At 32.7% G+C, this 21,396-nt stretch overlaps 1 protein-coding gene across 8 annotated transcripts; it reads left to right on the top strand.

Moving 5' to 3' along the window:
• Window positions 1-289: 289 nt before the first annotated feature.
• Window positions 290-20,907, top strand: LOC126839109 (ankyrin repeat domain-containing protein 17). 8 transcript variants are annotated; one of them, XM_050574144.1, is made up of 33 exons: window positions 290-946; window positions 2,737-2,914; window positions 3,024-3,165; window positions 3,236-3,380; window positions 3,694-3,841; window positions 3,915-4,066; window positions 4,127-4,255; window positions 4,333-4,618; window positions 4,742-5,043; window positions 5,103-5,633; window positions 6,037-6,165; window positions 6,767-6,896; window positions 7,003-7,235; window positions 7,345-7,720; window positions 7,792-7,895; window positions 8,503-8,596; window positions 8,664-8,942; window positions 9,044-9,375; window positions 9,438-9,639; window positions 9,706-9,860; window positions 10,159-10,334; window positions 10,431-10,689; window positions 10,772-11,072; window positions 12,606-12,952; window positions 13,026-13,345; window positions 13,539-13,811; window positions 13,882-14,008; window positions 14,100-14,193; window positions 14,277-14,354; window positions 14,435-14,838; window positions 14,903-15,862; window positions 16,056-16,313; window positions 20,670-20,907. In XM_050574144.1, the coding sequence occupies exons 1-32, from the start codon at window positions 710-712 to the stop codon at window positions 16,302-16,304; spliced, it is 7,872 nt and encodes a 2,623-aa protein (XP_050430101.1). In that variant the 5' UTR covers window positions 290-709; the 3' UTR covers window positions 16,305-16,313; window positions 20,670-20,907. The 8 variants fall into 8 exon arrangements, with proteins under 8 accessions (XP_050430101.1, XP_050430102.1, XP_050430100.1 ...); XM_050574145.1 differs by having other exon boundaries at window positions 3,003-3,165; window positions 8,664-8,828; XM_050574143.1 differs by having other exon boundaries at window positions 3,003-3,165; window positions 14,280-14,354.
• The last annotated feature ends 489 nt before the right edge of the window (window positions 20,908-21,396 follow it).

Raw genomic sequence — 21,396 nt, 5'->3', positions numbered from 1 at the left:
AGCCACAAGAGTTAAGAATCTTATCTGAAAATATGAAAAAGTGAGATACTGCTAGCGCTCCTCGTGGAAAAATTATGGAACTTGTTATTTTTCATTGAGGATCCATGTTATATTAGTCGCGTTTATGATAACAGCCGGGTTATCAGTGCTGATAACGTCGTCTACGTTTGGAAGTTCTGTCAAAAACGTATAGATGGCGTTATCGTGTCCGGCAGTTTCAAAATGAGCCGTCGATTTCTAGTAGAGGGGCGGCGCTGGCGTAGACATGGCAAACTATTTTTCCGCAATCCTCACTCGCCTTTGATAATTCATAGAGAAGAAACGCTGATCGAATCCGATAGAAACTCCCCCGAAACGTACAATCGCGCCCCCCCACGCACGCATACCGGGCGCATTTCGACCGCCAGCAATAGTGTTACCCGTGAAAAAACACCGCAGGGTCGTTCGTCGTCGTAATGGGCCATTGAAATCGTGGTCGCGCACGGGTCATTGCAGCGGTACCGTAGTCAGTACTCAGTAGTATAATAGTATAATATAATACAGAAACACTAGCAGTAGTGAGCGTTTTTTCGTGTGCGCCGTCGTTCGCTTGGGATTACAACTACAGCGTGTGTGTATATGTGTGTGATACTGCGCGTGCCCAAACATCGGTAAATTAAAGAAAAAGGGCGACCGTCGGCCTTCCAACAGGAGCCGAATAAACGTCGTCATGGAACAAATACCCACATCAGCTAGTGACGGCGGTGGAAACGCCACGGCTGCACCGTCGTCAGCCGGCCCCTCATCGTTCACGCCCCCGACACCCGCCGTCCAGCCCTCGGACAACAATTGCATCGACAAGAGATTACAGTCGGTGTCCGAGTCGGAGTACCAAGACGAAGAGTACGACGAACCCGACCAATTGTACTTGTCCGGGTCGTCCGGTTCCGAGGAAGAAGTATCCGAAGTACGCAATACGTTTTTATATAAAAATATTATCCCGTGATAGTGGCGAGATTACAAATCAGCACGGTACTTTTTTTATTATTATTTTCCTCGTATGTGACGTCACCGTATGACCTTTCGGGGGTTTTCGGTAAGAAAATCCCATACGTCTTCCCCCCCAAAACATTCCAACCTGCCGAGGGGGCACCCTTTGTCCCAACTGGTTTCCGCCCAGTCTAGGCATGGTGAGGGGAAATGTGTGAGTGAGTGTGTGTGTGTGTGTGATGTGTGTGCATGACAACCTAACCTAAAAAACCATAAGTCATTTTTTTAAATATTTTCTCTCGTCAATTAAAATATGTGTACACAGTGAGAGGACATCGACGTATTCTATTCAAACGTCGTATACCACGGAATTCACTATTATTGTGTCCATGCCCACAGTTGAGTTACATTTGTCGTATGTTATACTACTGTTTTTTCTATATACCATCAATAACAATGGCGCTATATGTGTGTGTTGTTTTTCCTCCAGTCGGAGGGGTCAATCGTATTGAGATTTTCTAATGTTCATGATACATACCGCACTTTAGCTATTCCCATACTGTTACTAGCAAATACGTTTACGCTTTTGTCCATTTACATCGTGTGCACGTTCGCGTTGTGTTCTCACACAGATGGGATATTTACTAATATATTAACTGCAATTTTTGATCGAGAAAAATTTGTTGAATTAACTAATCTTGTAGAGTTGGAAACTTTCAATTAGCGTTGGTAAATATTGTACTATCCTTAAATATTATTACCCTTCATACAGTTTATTTTACCCAGGTAGTGTATTTAAATAGTTAATGCTTGAATAACATGTACAACTATTAATTAGGTTCTACCTTGGAAACACATTTTGTCATCGTAATGGTGATACTTTTTAAATGTTTTGTTGCCAGTCAAAATGTTGTATTTCATCCTAAATTAATATATTAACATGGATATGTTTTTGGGCGTTTTATTATATTTCTAACCCAAATTGTCAACTTATTATTTGTCTACCTTATGTGTAACATTCTAAGGCCTAAATTCACTTTACCGGACACCCTTTTTATGAGATTGTTTTTTCATTTTAGTATAAAATCTTTTTTATAGTGTTATTTTTACACTGATTACGAATCTGACGTCAAAATTAGGCCGACTTTTCTAGTTTAAAAGCTATAGCTACTTGAAATTTGCAAATTTCTCCATGTGTAATCATAGGTGACAACGGGTGATTCCCTTCAACCGCCATGGTAAAGTGAATTAGTTCTCATTCTAAAATATACAAATTTACCATCCCTTTCACAATAGCTTAGTTTGATGAAGTTAATAGCAATTTGCAATACTCTTTAAGTTGAACGAGTAAGTAACACGTTGTGCAGTTCTTATTGTTGCCAGTTTGGCACTCAAATAAGAGTAGCTCTGTTTCTTTGACTCAGAGTTGCCATTCCCTAATGGTAGTAGACTAACAACCCTTCTCGGGTAACAAATAGCGATAAGAAACCTAATTCCATCTTGTTTTGGTTTGTGTTTAGTCAGTTTGTATTTTAATAATATAAAAATTAGCAGTTGCTAGCCAACCTATCACACACTTAAATAATCTTCATTTTTAATCGGTTATATTAGAAATGTTATATTACCTTATGTTCAGATTCTAATTGGTATTGAATCTGAACCTATGTGTTTATTAAGTGTTAATTTTAAATAAATTTGAATTTTTTTTTACCATTATGTGCTTAACTTTTAGCATTAGTATTTATATCTTATTTAATTAATATTCAGGTTGGATCATTTGGTCTTGATCAAGACGATCTATGTGAAGACCCTAATACCCGATTAAATTCAACCTTTCTAATAGCTGCTGATGATACAGACACCGAACAAAGTATAGAAGGGGATCCTGATACCCATCGTCAATTAGAAGCTCTTCTCCAAGCAGCAGGCTCTATGCTCAGGCCAAGTATGTACCATTTTATAATTAGAAGTGACAAAAAAAGAAGTATGTTTAAACTGAAAATGCAATATTGTTTTATAAAATTAACTAACAGGTGGAAACGTGTGTGGTTTAGGTCTTAATAAACTCGGAGTTCCAATCGAGACCACCACTGACCCTGAAGTGCTGCGAAAACTAACGAATAGTGTTTCTTGTGCCTTGGACGAAGCGGCTGCAGCACTCACGCGGATGAGAGCGGAAACCAAAAACGATAATAAGTAAGTTTAAAAAATATTCATCAAAATTAAAGAAAAAAAATATTATCTATGTCCTTATTAAATATTTTAGGACCTTAGTTGAAGCATGCCATGAAGGTGATGTCGGTGCTGTTCGAAAATTATTAACTGAAGGCCGATCTGTTCATGAAACTTCTGAAGAAGGTGAAAGTCTATTGTCCCTAGCTTGCTCAGCAGGTTATTACGAATTAGCTCAGGTAAGCGACTAACACAAATAACTACCATAAAAGTAATAAATAATAATAAGTATATCATCAGATCATTAATTTTGTTTTAAAGAGATAAGTCACGTAAGCTGATGGTTATAAACAATTTTATTATATAGTTAAACTAGGGGCTTATCAGTTAATTTTAAAATCGATAGGCAAATTATGTTATTATTTAGCTTACATTTTACTTAATAGTCATGAACATTTTTATCAACTTAAATATTTTCCATAAATTTAACATCCTACTTCTTCTTTACATTTTTATTCATAGTATATAAATATCTTCAATTTTTGTGCTTAGGTTTTACTTGCAATGCAAGCAAACGTTGAAGACCGGGGTATTAAAGGAGACTGTACGCCGCTTATGGAGGCAGCCTCATCAGGTTTTGTTGAGATTGTAAGATTATTACTTGCTCATGGCGCTGATGTGAATGCTCTATCATCCACTGGTTTGTTGTTTACAATTTTTAAATACATTTTATGTATTAAATAATTAAATATTATTTTCTTTTTCTATTACAGGAAATACTCCATTAATGTATGCATGTGCTGGTGGTCATGTTGACACTGTAAAAGAGCTTTTAAATTACGAAGCAAATGTAGAAGACCACAATGAAAATGGGCATACTCCTCTTATGGAAGCTGCAAGCGCAGGCCATGTTATGGTGGCAAAAGTAATTTTGCGGTTTTTTTTCCTAAAATTTTGTATTATAACCAATTTACTTATTTAATAGATATTATTAGAACACGGAGCTGGTATAAATACCCATTCAAATGAATTTAAAGAAAGTGCTCTAACATTGGCATGCTATAAAGGTCATTTAGAAATGGTCAGATTTTTATTAGCTGCTGGAGCTGACCAAGTAATACTTTGTCATTTAATAATTAAGTTTTTAAATTGCCAATTATGTATTATTGATTAAACCGTCTTTTTTTTTAGGAACATAAAACAGATGAAATGCACACTGCCTTAATGGAGGCTTCGATGGATGGTCATGTTGAGGTTGCTAGACTTCTGTTGGATTCTGGCGCTCAAGTGAACATGCCAACTGATAGTTTTGAGTCTCCACTTACTCTAGCAGCGTGCGGAGGACATGTTGAGCTGGCTTTATTGTTAATTGAACGAGGTGCAAATATTGAAGAAGTTAACGATGAAGGCTACACTCCTCTTATGGAAGCTGCCCGAGAGGGCCATGAAGATATGGTATCTGTTTTACTAAGTAAAGGTAAATAAAATTAAAAAATGTATATTTATGTAGAATTTTAAAGGCTAAACATATTGCATCACATCAAGCATAATTTTTTCATACAAATTATTACTTAGGTTACTTATTCAATTTTTATTTTAGGTGCTAACATAAATGCACAGACTGAAGAAACTCAAGAGACTGCCCTGACATTAGCATGTTGTGGTGGCTTTTTGGATGTAGCTGATTTTCTAATTAAAAATGGTGCAATCTTGGAACTAGGAGCATCGACACCACTTATGGAGGCAGCTCAAGAGGGTCATTTAGATTTGGTCAGATATTTATTAGAATGTGGTGCAGATGTACACGCTCAGACAACATCTGCTGATACAGCATTGACTTATGCTTGTGAGAATGGTCATACCGATGTTGCTGATTTGTTACTGCAGTTTGGTGCTAATCTCGTATGTAACAATTTTTATTTTTATTACAAAACAAAGTTAATAATTGATTGTATCACTAGGAACACGAATCTGAAGGAGGTCGTACACCTTTGATGAAAGCTTGTCGAGCAGGTCACCTATGTACCGTCCAGTTTCTCATTTCTAAAAATGCTGAAATTAACCGAGTCACTGTCAGTAATGATCATACTCCTTTATCTCTTGCCTGTGCTGGAGGACACTTGGCTGTTGTTGAATTACTGCTAGCCCATTCAGCCGATCCCTTCCATAAGCTCAAAGACAATTCGACTATGGTCATTGAGGCTGCCAAAGGGGGCCATACCAATGTTGTTAAATTGTTATTAGATTATCCCCATTCGGTGATGCTGACACCTCCTGTATCACCTGTACCCGGTACTCCAGTTCAAGAGACACCAATTGTTGATGAATCTACTTTGTCTGAAGTACAAGTAATGTCTAAGGCTCATGCTATTGCAGGAAGAATAGTTGAGAGTTATGGACCTAATGCTAAGCATAATGTTAACTCTTGTATACAAAAAGCTATGATTAGGAAGGCACAATTAAACACACCTAATGCAACAAATGACCTTCAAGTAAGTTATTTTTAAATAAAAATAAATTTTAATTATTTCAATAAATCATTATATTATAGTTTTAATCAGAAATTTACATTGTTACAAGATACAAAATCTTGATCATCCATAATTCATAATACTACTTGACAATTGCATTTTATATAACTTGTTACATATATTATTTTAATTAATATTAATTATTTGGATAATTAATCAATTTAATGCAATTTAGACTAATTGCTACTTCTATCAATTAAGAAAAAACTATTGGTTGTATTATAGTTAAGTAATAAATAATCTCGGTTTTTAATAATACAAATAATCTTTATTATGGTATTCATTAAAATTTACTTATATGAATATAGCGAAAATCATAGCATTTTTTATAATAGTTTGTTGTAATATTAATGTTTTATTTTAGTTTAAAATAGAAACGCATAAAGATAATACACCTACTAAGAACAATACCCCAACGGCCAAATCTCTTATTAATACTGCAGCCATTGAGCAACAGCTATTTAAAAGACAACAAATAGCTGAGGACTTAAAGGTTAGCTATTACCAATTTTCTTGATATTATTAATAATAAAAGGTTAGGAACTTTTGTTTAAGTTTGTTTTTGCCTATATTAAACTCTTCATGCTATATAAATGATATATTAAAAATATATCAGTCAGCAGTATTATAGATAATTATACCAATTTATTTTTTAGGCTTAACGAGCCATTTAGGTTCTTGGCAGCCAAAACTATTTCCTTCTATCACTCTTTATATTATACAAGCCAGCTCCCCGCAGTCTGCTCCAGTTTCTTCTAGTAATTCTCTGACTGGTCCCTTTCCCCTCATCACATATATCATTGCTTCTTTCAACATACTTTCAATACGTATAAACATTCAAATTCAATTATATTATTATTATTAAATTTAATTAAATTAAAAATCTGTGAAATATAATAAATCATACATTTTTAATGTCAATAATAAAAAAGTTTCTGTTGATTAGCAAATTATTATTAGCGTAAATACAACATCAAATTAAAACGGTTTGTTAACAAAATTAGGTATTGGATATTATTTTTTCTTAGTATTTGATTAATAATAGATTTTTTTTAATTACAAAATATTTATTTGAATTTTTACTTATAATTTAGAGAGTCGAACAGGAGTTGAAAGAAAATGGAAGCCTTTCAATGGCCACATTGATGACTACACCACCTCCGTTGCCTGCTTCTTCACCTGGAGTTTTAGATTCTAGTACATCGTCTAGTGGTTCAAACTCAGGTAAAATAATACTAAAAATACAATTTTAAATAATATTAATTTTCTTAAAAAGTGTCAAAATAAATAATAATTTAAACCAAAATTAATTCATTTGCTCACTAATTAGGAGATACGTCCAAAGCTAGCCCTAGTCAACCCGTGTCTACCAGTTCAGATGTAGTGCAAACTACAGCTATAAGCGATAGACCAAAAATTAAAGCTAAATTCAAAAAGAAACCAGCTCAGCCTTCTCCGGGAAACCTAAATGTTAATAACCCTTCTCAAGCAACATTGGATGCCAATTACGCCCGAGGGGTAATGGCTGGAGTGGCGGCTATGAAACCTCAGTATAAGGCAGAAGTATGTCATGCATTAATAACTTTTTTTTAAGTGTAACATCAAAATATTTACAGATAAGTTTCTATTAATTAAACAAAAATAATTTAAATTTTTTTAAATTTAAAATTAGTTTATTGAAAGACACTCTGGTGATGGATGTGATAAAGAATTAGCTGCTCGAATGATTAAATTTTGTGAAGAACAAACAGCTAAATGTGATGATGGTCACGAAAGTCTAAAAAATTTGATGATTACTTCATTAATGAAAGAACATCTTATGAAAGTTCGCAAAGATCATCTTCAATTTCCTGATAATATGGTGAAAAATTTGTTACCACCATTGTCTGGTGCAATTCATGACAGTTTACCTCGTGGTTCTGCGGGTATTCTACCTATACCCGGTGAAGATAATTCCCACATTGATTTTAAAACATTCAACTGTATTGATGCAGACCTAATTGAAAATTTAGTTAGCGAGACTCTTACTCTTGAAGAAATATCAAATTGTAAGTAATAGCTAACTATACTGTTATTTATAATCTATAAATTTGTATTAAACAATTTTTGTTATATTTAGTACCTATTGATGAACGACTTCAAAAAGAAATTCAAAATTATCGTATCAATGTAAATTCTTCACCTTCAGAATCTACACTAACATTTCCCTCTCAATCATTTAAAGTAAGTAGTTTCTGTATCTTAAATGGTATGGGTAATGTTCTGAACAAAAATTACATTTTACTTTTTATTTTTAGTTAAATAATAAAAAAAATTTCCAAAATTGGGCAATCATATTAAATAATAAAAAGTTTAAAATACATTGTTTTTTTTATGGAGTTACTCTATTCAAGTTTTGGAAAAAATATCCTAATAAAAAAAATATATAATATGATAAAAAAAAATGTAAAAGAGATAAATGTGATTTTTGTCTGGAATTTTATCTGGAGTCTTGTTTAAAAGCTAGCATAATCAAACATAAATTTTAAAATTATTTGCCTTTGATTTTTGACAACGAGGAGGAGTGACCGAGTGGGTAAGGTGGCAGTGTGTTAGCGCTCACTGTCACTGGCTCGACACTGTCACAGGCACTCTGTTTGCCGGGCGAGCAATCGTCCGGTGAAAAGGAACCGCCATTCCCCTCTCCGGCATCGGCCTGACGATCTGTCTCAGACAATGAATCTGTCTAAAAACCATCATCTCATGATGGCAGCGTTGGGTCTTAAAGGCTTCTTAAACTTGATAATGATGCCATTGATTTTATATAACTTAATTTTTATTTTTATTACAGAATTATGTACAAAACCACCAAACATCCGTTGATTTTAGACTATCTCCGAAAGACATATCTAATTTTGCAGGAGCTGTATCACAACTTAGTTTAGGTATCTATTATATATTGTCTAATTTTTTGTATCACCATAACGTTAACAATTATAATTTAATAATTAGATGAAACGACCACCCAACCAACTGTAGCAATACCTAGCCCAAATAACTGTGTGCCAACACAAGTCGCAGCTGCTACTCAAACACCTTCAGAATCTGTGACATCTAATAAGCGTTCAGCAACAAATACGTCAACTACCACTGCTACGACAACCACAACAAATAAAGGTAAAAAGGCGCGCTATCAAGTTCGCCCCCAGCCACCAAGTTTGGCCCCCCAATCTGGGTCAAATAACACCCAATCGTCCAACTCTGTTGCCCAATCGGATGTTGCCAGCTCTAGTAAGACAACAATTTCTTTTATCTCTCATATTGAGAATGATTTAATTACATAAAATTGAATTTCCTATAGTTAAATTTTAATGAACTTTTTTCATTTATAGGATTCTCTACAACCACCGGTGAATCTTACGGAAGTGATGCAGATATATCATATGGCATCAATGTGGACTCTCAAACAGAAAGCAACCACGACACAGCCCTTACTGTTGCTTGTGCGGGGGGGCATGAGGAGTTGGTAAAATTATTACTAGTGAGGGGTGCGAATATTGAACACAGAGACAAAAAAGGGTTTACACCGTTAATATTAGCAGCTACAGGAGGCTTTGATAAAATTGTCGAAATCCTATTGAACAATGCAGCCAATATGGAAGCACAGTCTGAACGAACTAAAGATACACCCTTGTCTTTGGCGTGTTCTGGTGGCCGTTATGAAGTATATATTTTTTAAATGTGTAAAATTGTTTGTTGTTATTAATCAAATACTTCGTTTTATAGGTTTGTGAACTATTACTACAAAGAGGAGCCAACAAGGAACACAGAAATGTATCAGACTATACTCCTCTAAGTTTAGCAGCATCTGGTGGATATGTTAATATAATAAAATTGTTATTAAATAATGGGGCTGAAATAAATTCCCGAACCGGTTCTAAATTAGGAATCTCGCCTTTAATGTTGGCTGCCATGAATGGTCACACAGGTTAGTTTGAGATATAATTATTTGAATTATAATAATCAACAATATTCAAAATTACTTAATTTGTAGCTGCCGTTAAACTTTTGTTGGATATGGGAAGTGATATCAATGCTCAGATTGAGACAAATCGGAATACAGCTCTTACTTTAGCTTGTTTTCAAGGGAGACACGAAGTAGTTTCTTTATTGTTGGACAGAAAGGCTAATGTGGAACACAGAGCTAAGGTAATATATTACTACAATATTGAAATAAATATTTTTAGTTAGCTTCTAAAAAAGCAAACATAATTAATGCTTAATTAAAAAACATGTATAGTGTATCTCAAAAATTCCACGACTACATTGTAATTGTTTAAGAGGAATGTATAATTTTGGAAATTGTATCTTCATAATGTCCATCATGAGAAATTTGAGTTATAAAATAATTTATCAATTAAATTTTAAACATGTGTTAAACAATTTTTTGGGTGTACTGTTTACTATAATCTTATATTTTTATTTATTTTTTTACTTGTTTTTGTAGACTGGACTAACTCCGTTAATGGAAGCTGCTAGTGGCGGTTATGTAGAAGTAGGTAGAGTATTAATAGACAAGGGAGCTGATGTTAACGCCAATCCAGTTCCATCTTCTCGGGATACTGCACTCACAATTGCTGCTGATAAAGGCCATGTGCGATTCGTTGAGTTGTTATTAGAAAAGTGAGTATTATGGCAACAAACTTCAGAATTATGTTTTTAATAGATTTCTTATTATTTTCTCTATTTCTAATATTTTATCAATATATTATTACTTAGAAACGCGTACGTTGAAGTAAAAAACAAAAAAGGAAATTCTCCTCTTTGGTTAGCTGCAAATGGAGGTCACTTAGGTGTAATTGAATTACTTTATAAAGTCGGTGCCAATATTGACTCCCAAGATAATAGGAAAGTTACCTGTCTTATGGCTGCATTTCGCAAAGGTCACGTTAAAGTTGTTAAATGGATGGTGAACCATGTATCCCAATTTCCTAGTGATCAAGAAATGACACGATTTATCGCTACATTAAGTGATAAGGTATGACATAATAACAACTATTAAATGTATTATAATGTAATTGGGTTTACCTGAAGTATATTTCCATTTTATGTATGTTAAGGAGTCTATTGATAAATGCCAAGAATGTATGGTTGCTATTCGAATATCAAAAGATCAACAAGCAGCTAGAGCTAATAAAAATGCTTCAATATTATTAGAAGAATTAGACATGGAAAAAACAAAAGAAGAATTAAAAAAAGCTTCAGCAGCTCGTCGCAAAATGAAGAAAAAGAAGAAGAAACAAGCAAAGAGCGGTAAAAAGAATAATGATGAAGAGGAACCACCTGAAGATCAAAATGAAAGCCAAGAAAATGAAGAGGAAGAAGAAGATGAAGATGAAGAGGAAGAAGTGCCCGTTAAAGGTTTGATTTAATTAATTATTTAACAATTTGCAAATTGGGTATTGAATAACCAATAGTGAGTGAGTAGCTGAAACTACAAAATTGAGTGTAAAACATAAAAATAGTTATCAATGATTGGGAAAGAACCATTTTTAGAAGAGTATGTTATATGGCTATATTTTTAGAGACTATATTCCGCGACATGAAAAGTGGCGTGTGACCGTCACCAAGCGGATTTTTTGCAATAGTGGTTGTCAAATAATTTGCGCGCCTTTTAAAATATTTTAAAAATGATTCTACAATGAATGCATGAAAAAAAAAATAAGGGATGCAAAGTTTGAAATTGTACAATAGCTTGCTGTAGGTATTATTCGTGATACAGCTTCACGCGGTACGTGAAGCTGGGGTACGACAGCAGCCAACCACCACTTTTCGTGTCGCAGACTATAATGGGTATATTTCTGAAATGTATGAAAAATTAAATAAATATATAAATGTAATTTAATACTACCCAACATAAAGTTGAAGGCAGAGTTGTGCCAATTCTTATTTGTATACAAACAAATGTATTCGAATAATTATTATTCACAACTTTTAATTAAAGAATAATAAATAATTATACTAAAAAATTAATTTTAATAAAATAATTCAATAGTAAAAAAACATTTGTATGAACTATTAACTTTGTATACTTAATATGAAAAAAAAAATGTATAGGTTATATGATATAAAAAAAGTATTAATTTTTTTTATCATTAGAACCAGATTTACATTTTTGTCAACTACAAATCTGAGCTATAGCCTATCTAGTGCTAAAGTAAAATAAAATAGCTAATGCTTTGATGTTAAACAATATAAATTTTAACTTGAAGTTCACTACTTAAAATTTTCAACTAACAAATTTTGTAGAGTAAAATTTAGTTGGAACTATTGTTTAATTTGTATTAAAATATGATGATTTCATTATAAAATGGTAGGAGAAAGTGTACTAAAATTTAGTCGCATCAAATTAATTATTGTTAAGGGCCATGCAAATTATACTAAAAAATGTTTATATGGAAATAACTCACTGTTTCAATTTTGAAAATTGTTTTGATCATTTTCGCATATTACATTTTTTTTTTTTTAATAAGGTTCTAATATCCCCAAATATTAAATTTGATTGCCATATTATTCTGAAAAATTCTATTAAAATATGACATTTGATAAATTTTTTTAATTTATTTACATGAATCATGGAAACTTGAGCCTTCGGTATTAATTCATTACATAATTTATGCTTGTACTACACACATTTTTTTAATAGGAAAAACTCACAATTTCAATTGCGAGTTTTTCTCATTTCATTATTTTAAAATACATTATTAATTGTTCATATTTGTAGTTACATATTGATAGTAATTTTTAAAACTAAGTGGTTTGAAAAATACATATTTTCTCTTTATTAGCCGCCTCTTAATGAATGTCTGTGTCCTTTATAACCTGCTTACTGCAACATCTAGTTTGTGAGCATAATTACCAATTAATAGATATTAATATTTTATACATTTTCAGTATTGGTAGAAATGAAGAAAAAAGTTGACTTAAAGAAAAAAGGTAAAGTAACTGTTTTGAGCAGTGTTATACTAGCTGATATTGAAGAGGGCGATAGTGGAATTGATGCTAACAGTCAAGGAAGCTGTAGTAGTACTGATGCCAAAAATGCTGCTGCTGCTGCTCGAACAGCTACTCAGGCCCAAAATACAAATGCCAGTAAGAAAGATAAAAAGAAGAAAAACAAAGAAACAGCTTCTTCAGAGAGTAAAGCTGCTATGACTACAAACGTAAAATTAGCAACTACTTCAGCTGCCACTCAAACAAATACTTCTAAAATCAATTCCACACAAGTCAAATCAAATAAAGTATGTATTAATTAACAAAGAATCTACATATTGTATTTATAATTTTTAATAATAATTTATTTATTAATTATAGGAGAAAAAAACCCAAGTGAACTCAACTGCTTCAAAGACCACTACAGTTATTTCTTCAAAATCTGAAACATCACAAACTGTTTCAAGAGCAACTCCGTTATCATCAACATCATCATTGTCTAAAGCTAAAATACAACAATCTGCTAATAGTAATAATAACAATATGGCCAATGCTCGTAAAGAATCAAGTAAATCCAATAATTATAAAGGAAATAAAGTAGTCAATAATATGGTATTCGAATCTACTCAAAATCCTGCTGCGCGTGAAGATTTTGAAGCTACGGGAAATGAAAATTTTCTCACAAAACATAAAAAACAACAGTAAGTAAAAGCAAAATTATTATATTATGAGAGTGTTGGTACAAGGCAATACATTTTTAGGTCTAAATATGAGTAGTAAATTTGTATACTTTGCCAATTGTGGTGTAGAATGAAAACTAGTATTCTATCATGTTTTTTTGTTATTTATATTTAAGTGTACTTATATTACATATATTTTTATTATTTATTTTAGAGCTGAAGAATATACACACGTTGGTGCCAAAACATCAAATATTAGTCCTGTGAAGCAAACTCGAGGACGAGAAGAAGGTTGGAAAGAAGTTGTGCGAACCAGATATCTTGCATCCCCATATAGAAGTAAAAAGGTGTCAGTGCCATTAAATGCAATTAGTCGTGTGATTGGGCGTGGCGGTAGTAATATAAATGCCATAAGAGCTTCTACTGGTGCATTAATTGAAGTTGACAATCAAAGTAAAGGACAAGGAGAAAGAATAATAACTATTAAGTATGTAAATTCATTTTTGTAAAACTAAAGCTTTGTACATTTATTAATACTGTATTCTTTCTTTAAACAGAGGGTCAACAGAGGTTACCAAACAAGCACATGATCTAATTGCTATGCTCATTAAAGACCCTGAAGTAAATATCATGAGTGTAATTGCTAAGAATCCTAAAGTGACAAGTGCTTGGGATAAATCTGTGGTAATTAAAACATGAATTTTATTTTTAATTAATATATGTTTTATAATTAAGTAGTTACAAAAAAATTATTAATTTTTTTTTTTTTTTTTAGAACAATGCAAAAGCAAAAACTGCCAGTGCAGTATCACAGAAACTAGTTGTAAGTCAACCAGTGTCAATTTCCACTTCTAAACCACAAGCACCAAGTAAATTGATCTTAATATAATAAATTGAATTAAATGAAGTTCATCCATTGAATTTAAATTAAAACTAAATTAATTATTTTTAGCAGTTATTGCTTCAATGACGATAAAGCCTACAATCTCTGTAAATGGACCTCGTCCAACTGTTGCTGCTGTAGCTGCAGGTAATTAAATCATTACAGTTTTAGCAATTAAGAAAATTAATTTAAAGTATTTTGTATTTAATTAATTAATTAATTTTCAGGTGAAAAGAAGATTACGACAAGCACAGTTAAACCAACGATGTCCTATACCAATGCTATAATATCTTCCTCAGATCCAGCTCCTAAATCCCAACAACAGCCACAACCATTGCCTCCAAAAGTTGTACAGCCTGCTTTTGTAACGCCAGCATCCACTGCTTCTACGAGTGTATCTAGTGTACCTTCGTCGGTCAATGTGTCGGCATCATCAATAACTATGATAACCAAACCTACCAATGCTGTACCTCTTGCTCAACTGAAACCTCAACAAGAGTTATCTGCACCTCATCACCCAGTGGCAATTGTGTCCCCAATGGTTAGCAGTGCGCCATTACCTCCCCAACCACAAATTAAACCTCAAGTGGTAGATGCATCGGAATACTCGTTATTTGATTCTTTTTCTAAGGTATATAAATCTATAAACACTTCAAATGACTTAAATGTAATTTTGTATCAATTTTTTTTTCTAGATATCTGTTCAAACTATGTGGGGTAGAGATGGAGAATGTGGAGGGCAAAAACCCACTGTAACATTCACAGGAGGTAATCATGTACCAGTTGTAACGCCATCAATTGGTGCAATTGGTCAGCCTAAAAAATATTTAGAAACAGATCCACCTATGGCAGATGCTTCCAAGGCTCCTGGATACAGAGGGATAGGTTTGTCATCGCCAATTTCATCTAAAACTGGAGGGGCAAGTACAGGAAGTGCCAATGGAAGTCGTACAACTACACCTCCAATGTGTTCTCCGGTATCACAGTATAATAACAGTTCAAATGTTCAATCGAATGTTCAACAACCTCAGTCTGAACCTTACCATCAACATGCCTACATGACTGAGCAGTCTCATCAGTCGTCACAAATAAATGTTGAGCGATCAAGGCTAAACCCTCGAGCACCTGATTTTGCAACTATTAAATCAAATCAAAACGTGGTACAGCCTCAACAAGTTTACAACAATCAAGTACCGCAAAACTTTCTTCAACCCCCTATGGTTCCAAATGTCATGCCATATCAACAAAAGTTTCAACAACAATTACCTAACTTAAGAGTAGCACCTAACAATCCAAATCGGTGGACCCACTTCATCAATCAGCCTCCACCACCGTTTGGCCGACCTACTCTGCATCCTGTAAATGGAAGTGCAGAAATCTTTGCAGGATTAGAAGCCACTGCAAGTCCACCAAATATGTCTCCAAATCTCGATGAACGCAAAGCCCCGCCAAAACCAATTGGAACTGAAAGAGCGTGGAAGCAAAACCTAATTGGAGAAAATCCCCATCAACAACATCAAGGCAATTGGCCTGATATGAAAATGCAATGGGCTCATCATGACCTTTTCCGAACGCCCCCACCACCACCTGTTAACTTTCCATTAGGTCCAAGATTACCTATGCCAGATGAACATAATCTTTTTGATACCTATCAGGTATGTAAAATATAAAATAAATATTTTAATTTCAAAGGAAATACCATGTTCTATTATCATAATTATATATTATTAGTGTTTGTGCTGAAAAATGTCTATCCTTCCCCCTCCTCGAAAAAAATCTTCAATTCCACCTATGGTCATAATTATTGTTATTTTTACTATAGTTGATGCATTTTTTTGGTTTATTTAGTCCACAGACCACTTAACGGGAGCTAATCTTAGTCACCATGCGGCAATGATGCAAACTATGCCCTTGTTTGCTTCTAATGGTCACATGGAACAAGCTCATCATTTGCTGGCATCTAATCATCATACTGCTGGCCAAATGACGTTTGACCCAAAATTGGAATGGGATCAATCCAGAAACCAACAACAGCAAGCTCAACAACAATCGCAACAGCAAGCTCCATTGAGTACACCATTTCCATTCATTTTTTAACCATGAAGCGTAAGTGCATGTTAATTTTGTAAATATTGAGAATTTTAAATATAGATCATTAATTTAAAGAAAATAGGCTTGGGTTTTTTATTGTCATTACCCAATTTAAAATATATTTAACTACACTACTATAAAAGGCATATTTCTTGACCTTTATTGTTAATTATTTCATACAACATGTTAGTGTAATATAAAACAATTTAAAATAAAAATTGCGACCAAAAAAAAATAATAAAAATTCAAGCTTTGCGGAGAGGGAGGATGCGCCTAATGAATAATATTAACAATTTTGACTCGATCCGGATAGTTTTTCGCTGTTATAGAAAATTGAAAATATTGCCATTTTTTTTTTTATTTTTCCGGATTTTGGGGGTGAAGAAGTTGACTTTTTCTACTTTTGACTCACCAAAGTATCAATCGCATCGATTTCGGATCTATAGAGCTGCTACTTGAGTAAATCGGTCTAGAGAAAAACAATTATCGCGATTACAGACACATAATTGTAAATCCAGCACCAAGCTAAAATTGTATTTGAAATGTCATGTATAAACACACTAAATTTGTTCTATACTGATAATCTATATTTGATCTCTTAATTCTTATACAAGTAAACAAAATCTTATAAATAAAATAAACAATTATTGTCAACATTTTAATGAAATAAAGTTGTGGTATCCATTAAATATAACTGAAGATCAGTAAAAAAATATAACGTAGGGTTCTATCACTGGATGGCCTCTCTTCTCATGTTATATCACTGTTTTTATTTTTATTTTTTGTATATACGAGGGTCGTGCAAAAAGTAAGTTTCCCTAAGCTGTAGGAAAAAAACTACAAGGAATATAGAAATTTCTATTTAATTTTTAGATTCCTCGATACAAAAACTATTTTTCCACATAGTCACCGTTTTTCTCAAAACATTTTTGTAGCCGCGACATACGTTTTTCATTCCTGATTCATAGTCCGCCCCCGCCCCCTCTTTTAAACATTTGTTGACATCAGGCTGACCTCTGATCACAAAAAAAAACGTATTGAAACGGCTCAAAATTTGTTTGAAATGCCTGATTTGGAGGCAGATGCCATCTGGGACCGTATTGTGACTGGGGACGAGACGTGGGTACACCTTACGAAACCTGAAACGAAACAGCAGAGCATGGTTTGGCACAAGAAAGGGGCCCCTCCACCCAAAAAAGCTAAAGTTGTCCACTCAGCAGGCAGGGTAGAAGAGGCAGAAGGGTGTTTTGCTCGTTGACTACCTTCCCAGGGGTGAGACTGTTATTGCTAATAGGTATTGCCAAGTATTGACGGACCTTCGAAAGGCAATCCAAAACAACGACGTGGAAAGTTGTCAAAAGGTGTCCTTCTCCTCCATGACAACGCACAAGAAAGACTGTTGAGGTGCTCGAAAATTCCAATGGGACGTCGTTATTTTGCATCCACCGTATTCCCCAGACTGCCACTAGCGACTACTATCTATTTCCGAAATTAAAAGTTCACCTGGGCGGTCATCACTTCAGCAACGACAACGAACTCAAGGTGAAAGTCTACAAATTTTTAAAGGAGGTGGCGGGGCGGACTATGAAGCAGAATTGAAAAAGCTTATATCGCGGCTACAAAAATGTGTTGAAAAAAACGGTGACTATGTGGAAAAATAGTTTTTGTATCGAGGAATCTAAAAAAAAAAAAAAAAAATCGATATTCCTTGTAGTTTTTTTTCTACAGCTTTGGGAAACTTACTTTTTGAACGACCCTTGTTTATTAATGTAACTATTTGCTTATTATGCCTCGTAGCATAGATTGTAAATATTATTTAAATAAAATAAAAAGATCAGTAAATATTAAAAACTAACGCTGTCAAACTTATAATATAGTAGTTGATAAAAAGTTAATTGTATAGTGAAGTCAATTGAAATATTGGCATTTTAATAATTATTGTATTTGCATAAGAAACATAATCCTTACAAATGTAAAAAACATTCAGTCGTACATAAAGGAAAAACCGCCAGATTTTTTCGTTGACGGAATAAAAAAACCTTGTTCGCTGTTGGGCGAAATTTATTGAGCGTAATGAGCCCTATATTGTAAAATAAACACGCTATTTAATAGCAATTATTTTCTACTTCCTTGCTTTTTTTTTTGTTTTATTTTAATACTCTTCATATTAATAAACAGGTTATATTAACGATTTTTTTCTGCAGAAAGAAGACATGTCATTTATATAGTTTTTCGTCTATTTTGAGAAATTAGAAAAAGTGGACTTGTCCCCTTTCCGCAGTTAATAAAGTGATAATTGTTTTCTACGTTTAATAGAGTTAATGTATTGATATTTTTCTATAATATTTTAATGTGCTAGCTTGTTTAGTTGAAAAATCTAAACTAAGCAGCCGTCGATAGGGTTAAGTAAGTGGATCCTAGTAGGACTGATGGCTATCTCGTGTCTGCATTTAATTAAACCTTATATAAATTTACTTCAACGCCGAGAATCTAAACGGGCGGTTATAATGTTAAATAATTTTACTCTCTAGTATGCAGCGATTAATGAAGTGTTTTATTAAATAGGTAAATGTTAAGTAAATGATCCAAAAGTGTAGTTAGTTAGAGTTGAATGAACACACGCGAGTGGGTGAAGTTAAAAGAGAAATTAATTAATTAAGTTACACAAAATAAAAAATGTTTATATATTTTACCAGCCGACCGGTGTCCTGAATTCAAAAAAATATAACTTAAATTAAAAATTTCACATTATGAATTGGATATTTTTACTTTTTAAATTAGATTTAATATAATTAAAGTGTGAGTAACTAGGTAATAAGAATAAGTTTTTAAGAGGTAGTTTGATAGTGGTACAAAACACCTATTTTCTGTAAAATGTGTTAACAAAGGATGTTGTAGCAATATTGTGGACATACGAATGTGAACTACAGTAAAAATTTGTTATTTAACGATTTTCATTTAAATATCTAAATTAAAAGTATAAAATCAACATTAATAATGGCATTTTCATTCATATAGCGCATTATGAAACTTTCCGGGAACGGTTTGTTTGGTCATTGTCAAATGAACATTTTTTATTTTGCACCAATTAGGTTTCTGACGGGGAGGGGGGGTGATATTATTGCCGAATATGCTCAATTCCGCCATTATAGATAGGATTTTATGTCCTGACCATGAAATGGTTTTAGCAGACGTGAATCGTGACCGTAAAGGGGGGGGGGTAAAAATGCAAACATCCTTAGTATGTATTTTGAGTCTGATTCAATAATTATCAATTAACCAATAATCCCCCGTTTGCAGTTGCGATCCACGTCTGCTTATCATCATTTCATGTTCAGGGTATTAAATTCTTTCTTCAATAGCCAAATTGAGCGCAAAACGCATATTGGCCAATTTTAGCCCAACCAGTCTCTCCTTGAAAGATCGCCCCGCCTAGTGAAAGTAGCTGCTTGTGGCTGGCTTCAAACCCGCGACAGTGCTTGCCGGAATTTCCACCGCCTTAATCTACTAGACCACTCAAGTATGATGAAACGGTAAAAATCAAAGTGGTGTGAACGATTTTAATCCTTATCTAGTAATTAAATAATAGATCAAACTTTATCAAGTGAAGTAGTGTATTTTTACTTTTGATGGCCTCAACTATGTTCTTGGTTTTTTTTGTTATCCTTGATAAAAAGTTGGATATAAGGTTCTCGATCTTAAAATATTATAGGTACATGATAGGTCTACCATCAATCTAATTTTTAGATTATTCCCCAAAAAATAAGTCTGAACAAGAAAATAAGAAGGTTTTTTCTTGCAAGAACTTTTGTCTATACAAAGTTACATTTGAAAATTAAAATGTATGTTGCATATAATAAAAAATTCATTCAGCAAGTAAAAGTTAATGTTGGTTTCAACTTCAGACACTAAAACTAAAAAACGTTATAAAATCAAATTTTAAGCTTCATAAACATACACATTTTCCCATTCTATGGGTGTCTAGCGACATTTCTACAAATCTAAGTTTATAATATTAATACCTAACCACAAAAACATTTTTTTTTCTATATAATAGGTCACATTAAGATTTCGAATATTATAGCCAAAGAAACCCCTTATTATTAGCCATATTTTGAAGGGCCTATTACGACAGACATAATACAATTATCTATAGGTAGGCTTAATATCTAAAGGTCACATTTTATCAAAATACCTTTAAAATATGAATTATAAAAAAAATAACGATAATAAGCTTATAGGACATTCTGTAAACTAACAGAAAATTCACTGTTTGTTATTTAATTGATTTTGCATTTCTGTTGAAGTATCTGTTAATAAAAATTATTTTAAAAACGTATTATTAATGAATATATATTTTTTTTTTTGCAGGAAGCAACATAAATTATGCCTAAGTAATTGAATCACACACACAGACGTACATATAATTTGTTTTTTGTTTCTCCATTATTAAAAAAAACTCTTCGGTCTCTTGTTTTAAAAGGAAGACAAGTACATAATTCAACCAAACAAACAAAAATACCTATCAAACAAATTCGAACTTGTAATGCTGCGTTATTTTGTATTGTTTCATTTTTTTTTTTTTTTTTGGAACGATCTTTTTTACATTTAAAATACTACAAGTTCTTCATTTTTTATTCTATTATTATTATTATTATTATTATTATTATTATATTTTTTTTAGCGATATGTTATTACACTTTAATTACTATGGCTTAGGGTTTCTTTAATACCTACTCTGTTAAAGAAATTGTTATATTATTATTATAATAATGGCATACAATGCAATATACGGATGGAAAAATATAATTATTTATATACTATCGAATCTATGTGTTTTTGATAATTCCGATTTATAAGTGGAGTACGATATAGTAATTTATCTACTATAATATTAAAACATATAGTATATTATATTTTAGAGCCTATTAAAAAAACAAATTTACATTTTTATTTATATATTTATTATTGTACTTTTAAAAATTTATTAAAATGAATATTTAATTATATATAATATAGTTATGTATATATCCGTATATATTTATAATATATACATATTAAAAAATTTTAACTAAATATTTATTTATTATTTTTATCT

This window comes from Adelges cooleyi, unplaced genomic scaffold, assembly GCF_023614345.1.
Source record: "Adelges cooleyi isolate 19-005CV unplaced genomic scaffold, UGA_ACOO_1.1 ACOO_flye_CR_arks_rails_tigmint_CR_PRNA_30, whole genome shotgun sequence".
Lineage (NCBI taxonomy): Eukaryota > Metazoa > Arthropoda > Insecta > Hemiptera > Adelgidae > Adelges > Adelges cooleyi.
This window is presented reverse-complemented; position numbering and strand designations above follow the sequence as displayed.

What these genes read in the sequence shown, in the direction of transcription:
- LOC126839109 (XM_050574142.1), top strand. Translation starts at nt 710, where the DNA reads ATGGAACAAATACCCACATCAGCTAGTGACGGCGGTGGAAACGCCACG. An exon ending in GTTCTGGTGGCCGTTATGAA is followed by an intron (nt 9,376 to 9,437) that starts GTATATATTTTT and finishes TTCGTTTTATAG; the next exon opens with GTTTGTGAACTATTACTACA. An exon ending in GTTGAGTTGTTATTAGAAAA is followed by an intron (nt 10,335 to 10,430) that starts GTGAGTATTATG and finishes ATTATTACTTAG; the next exon opens with AAACGCGTACGTTGAAGTAA.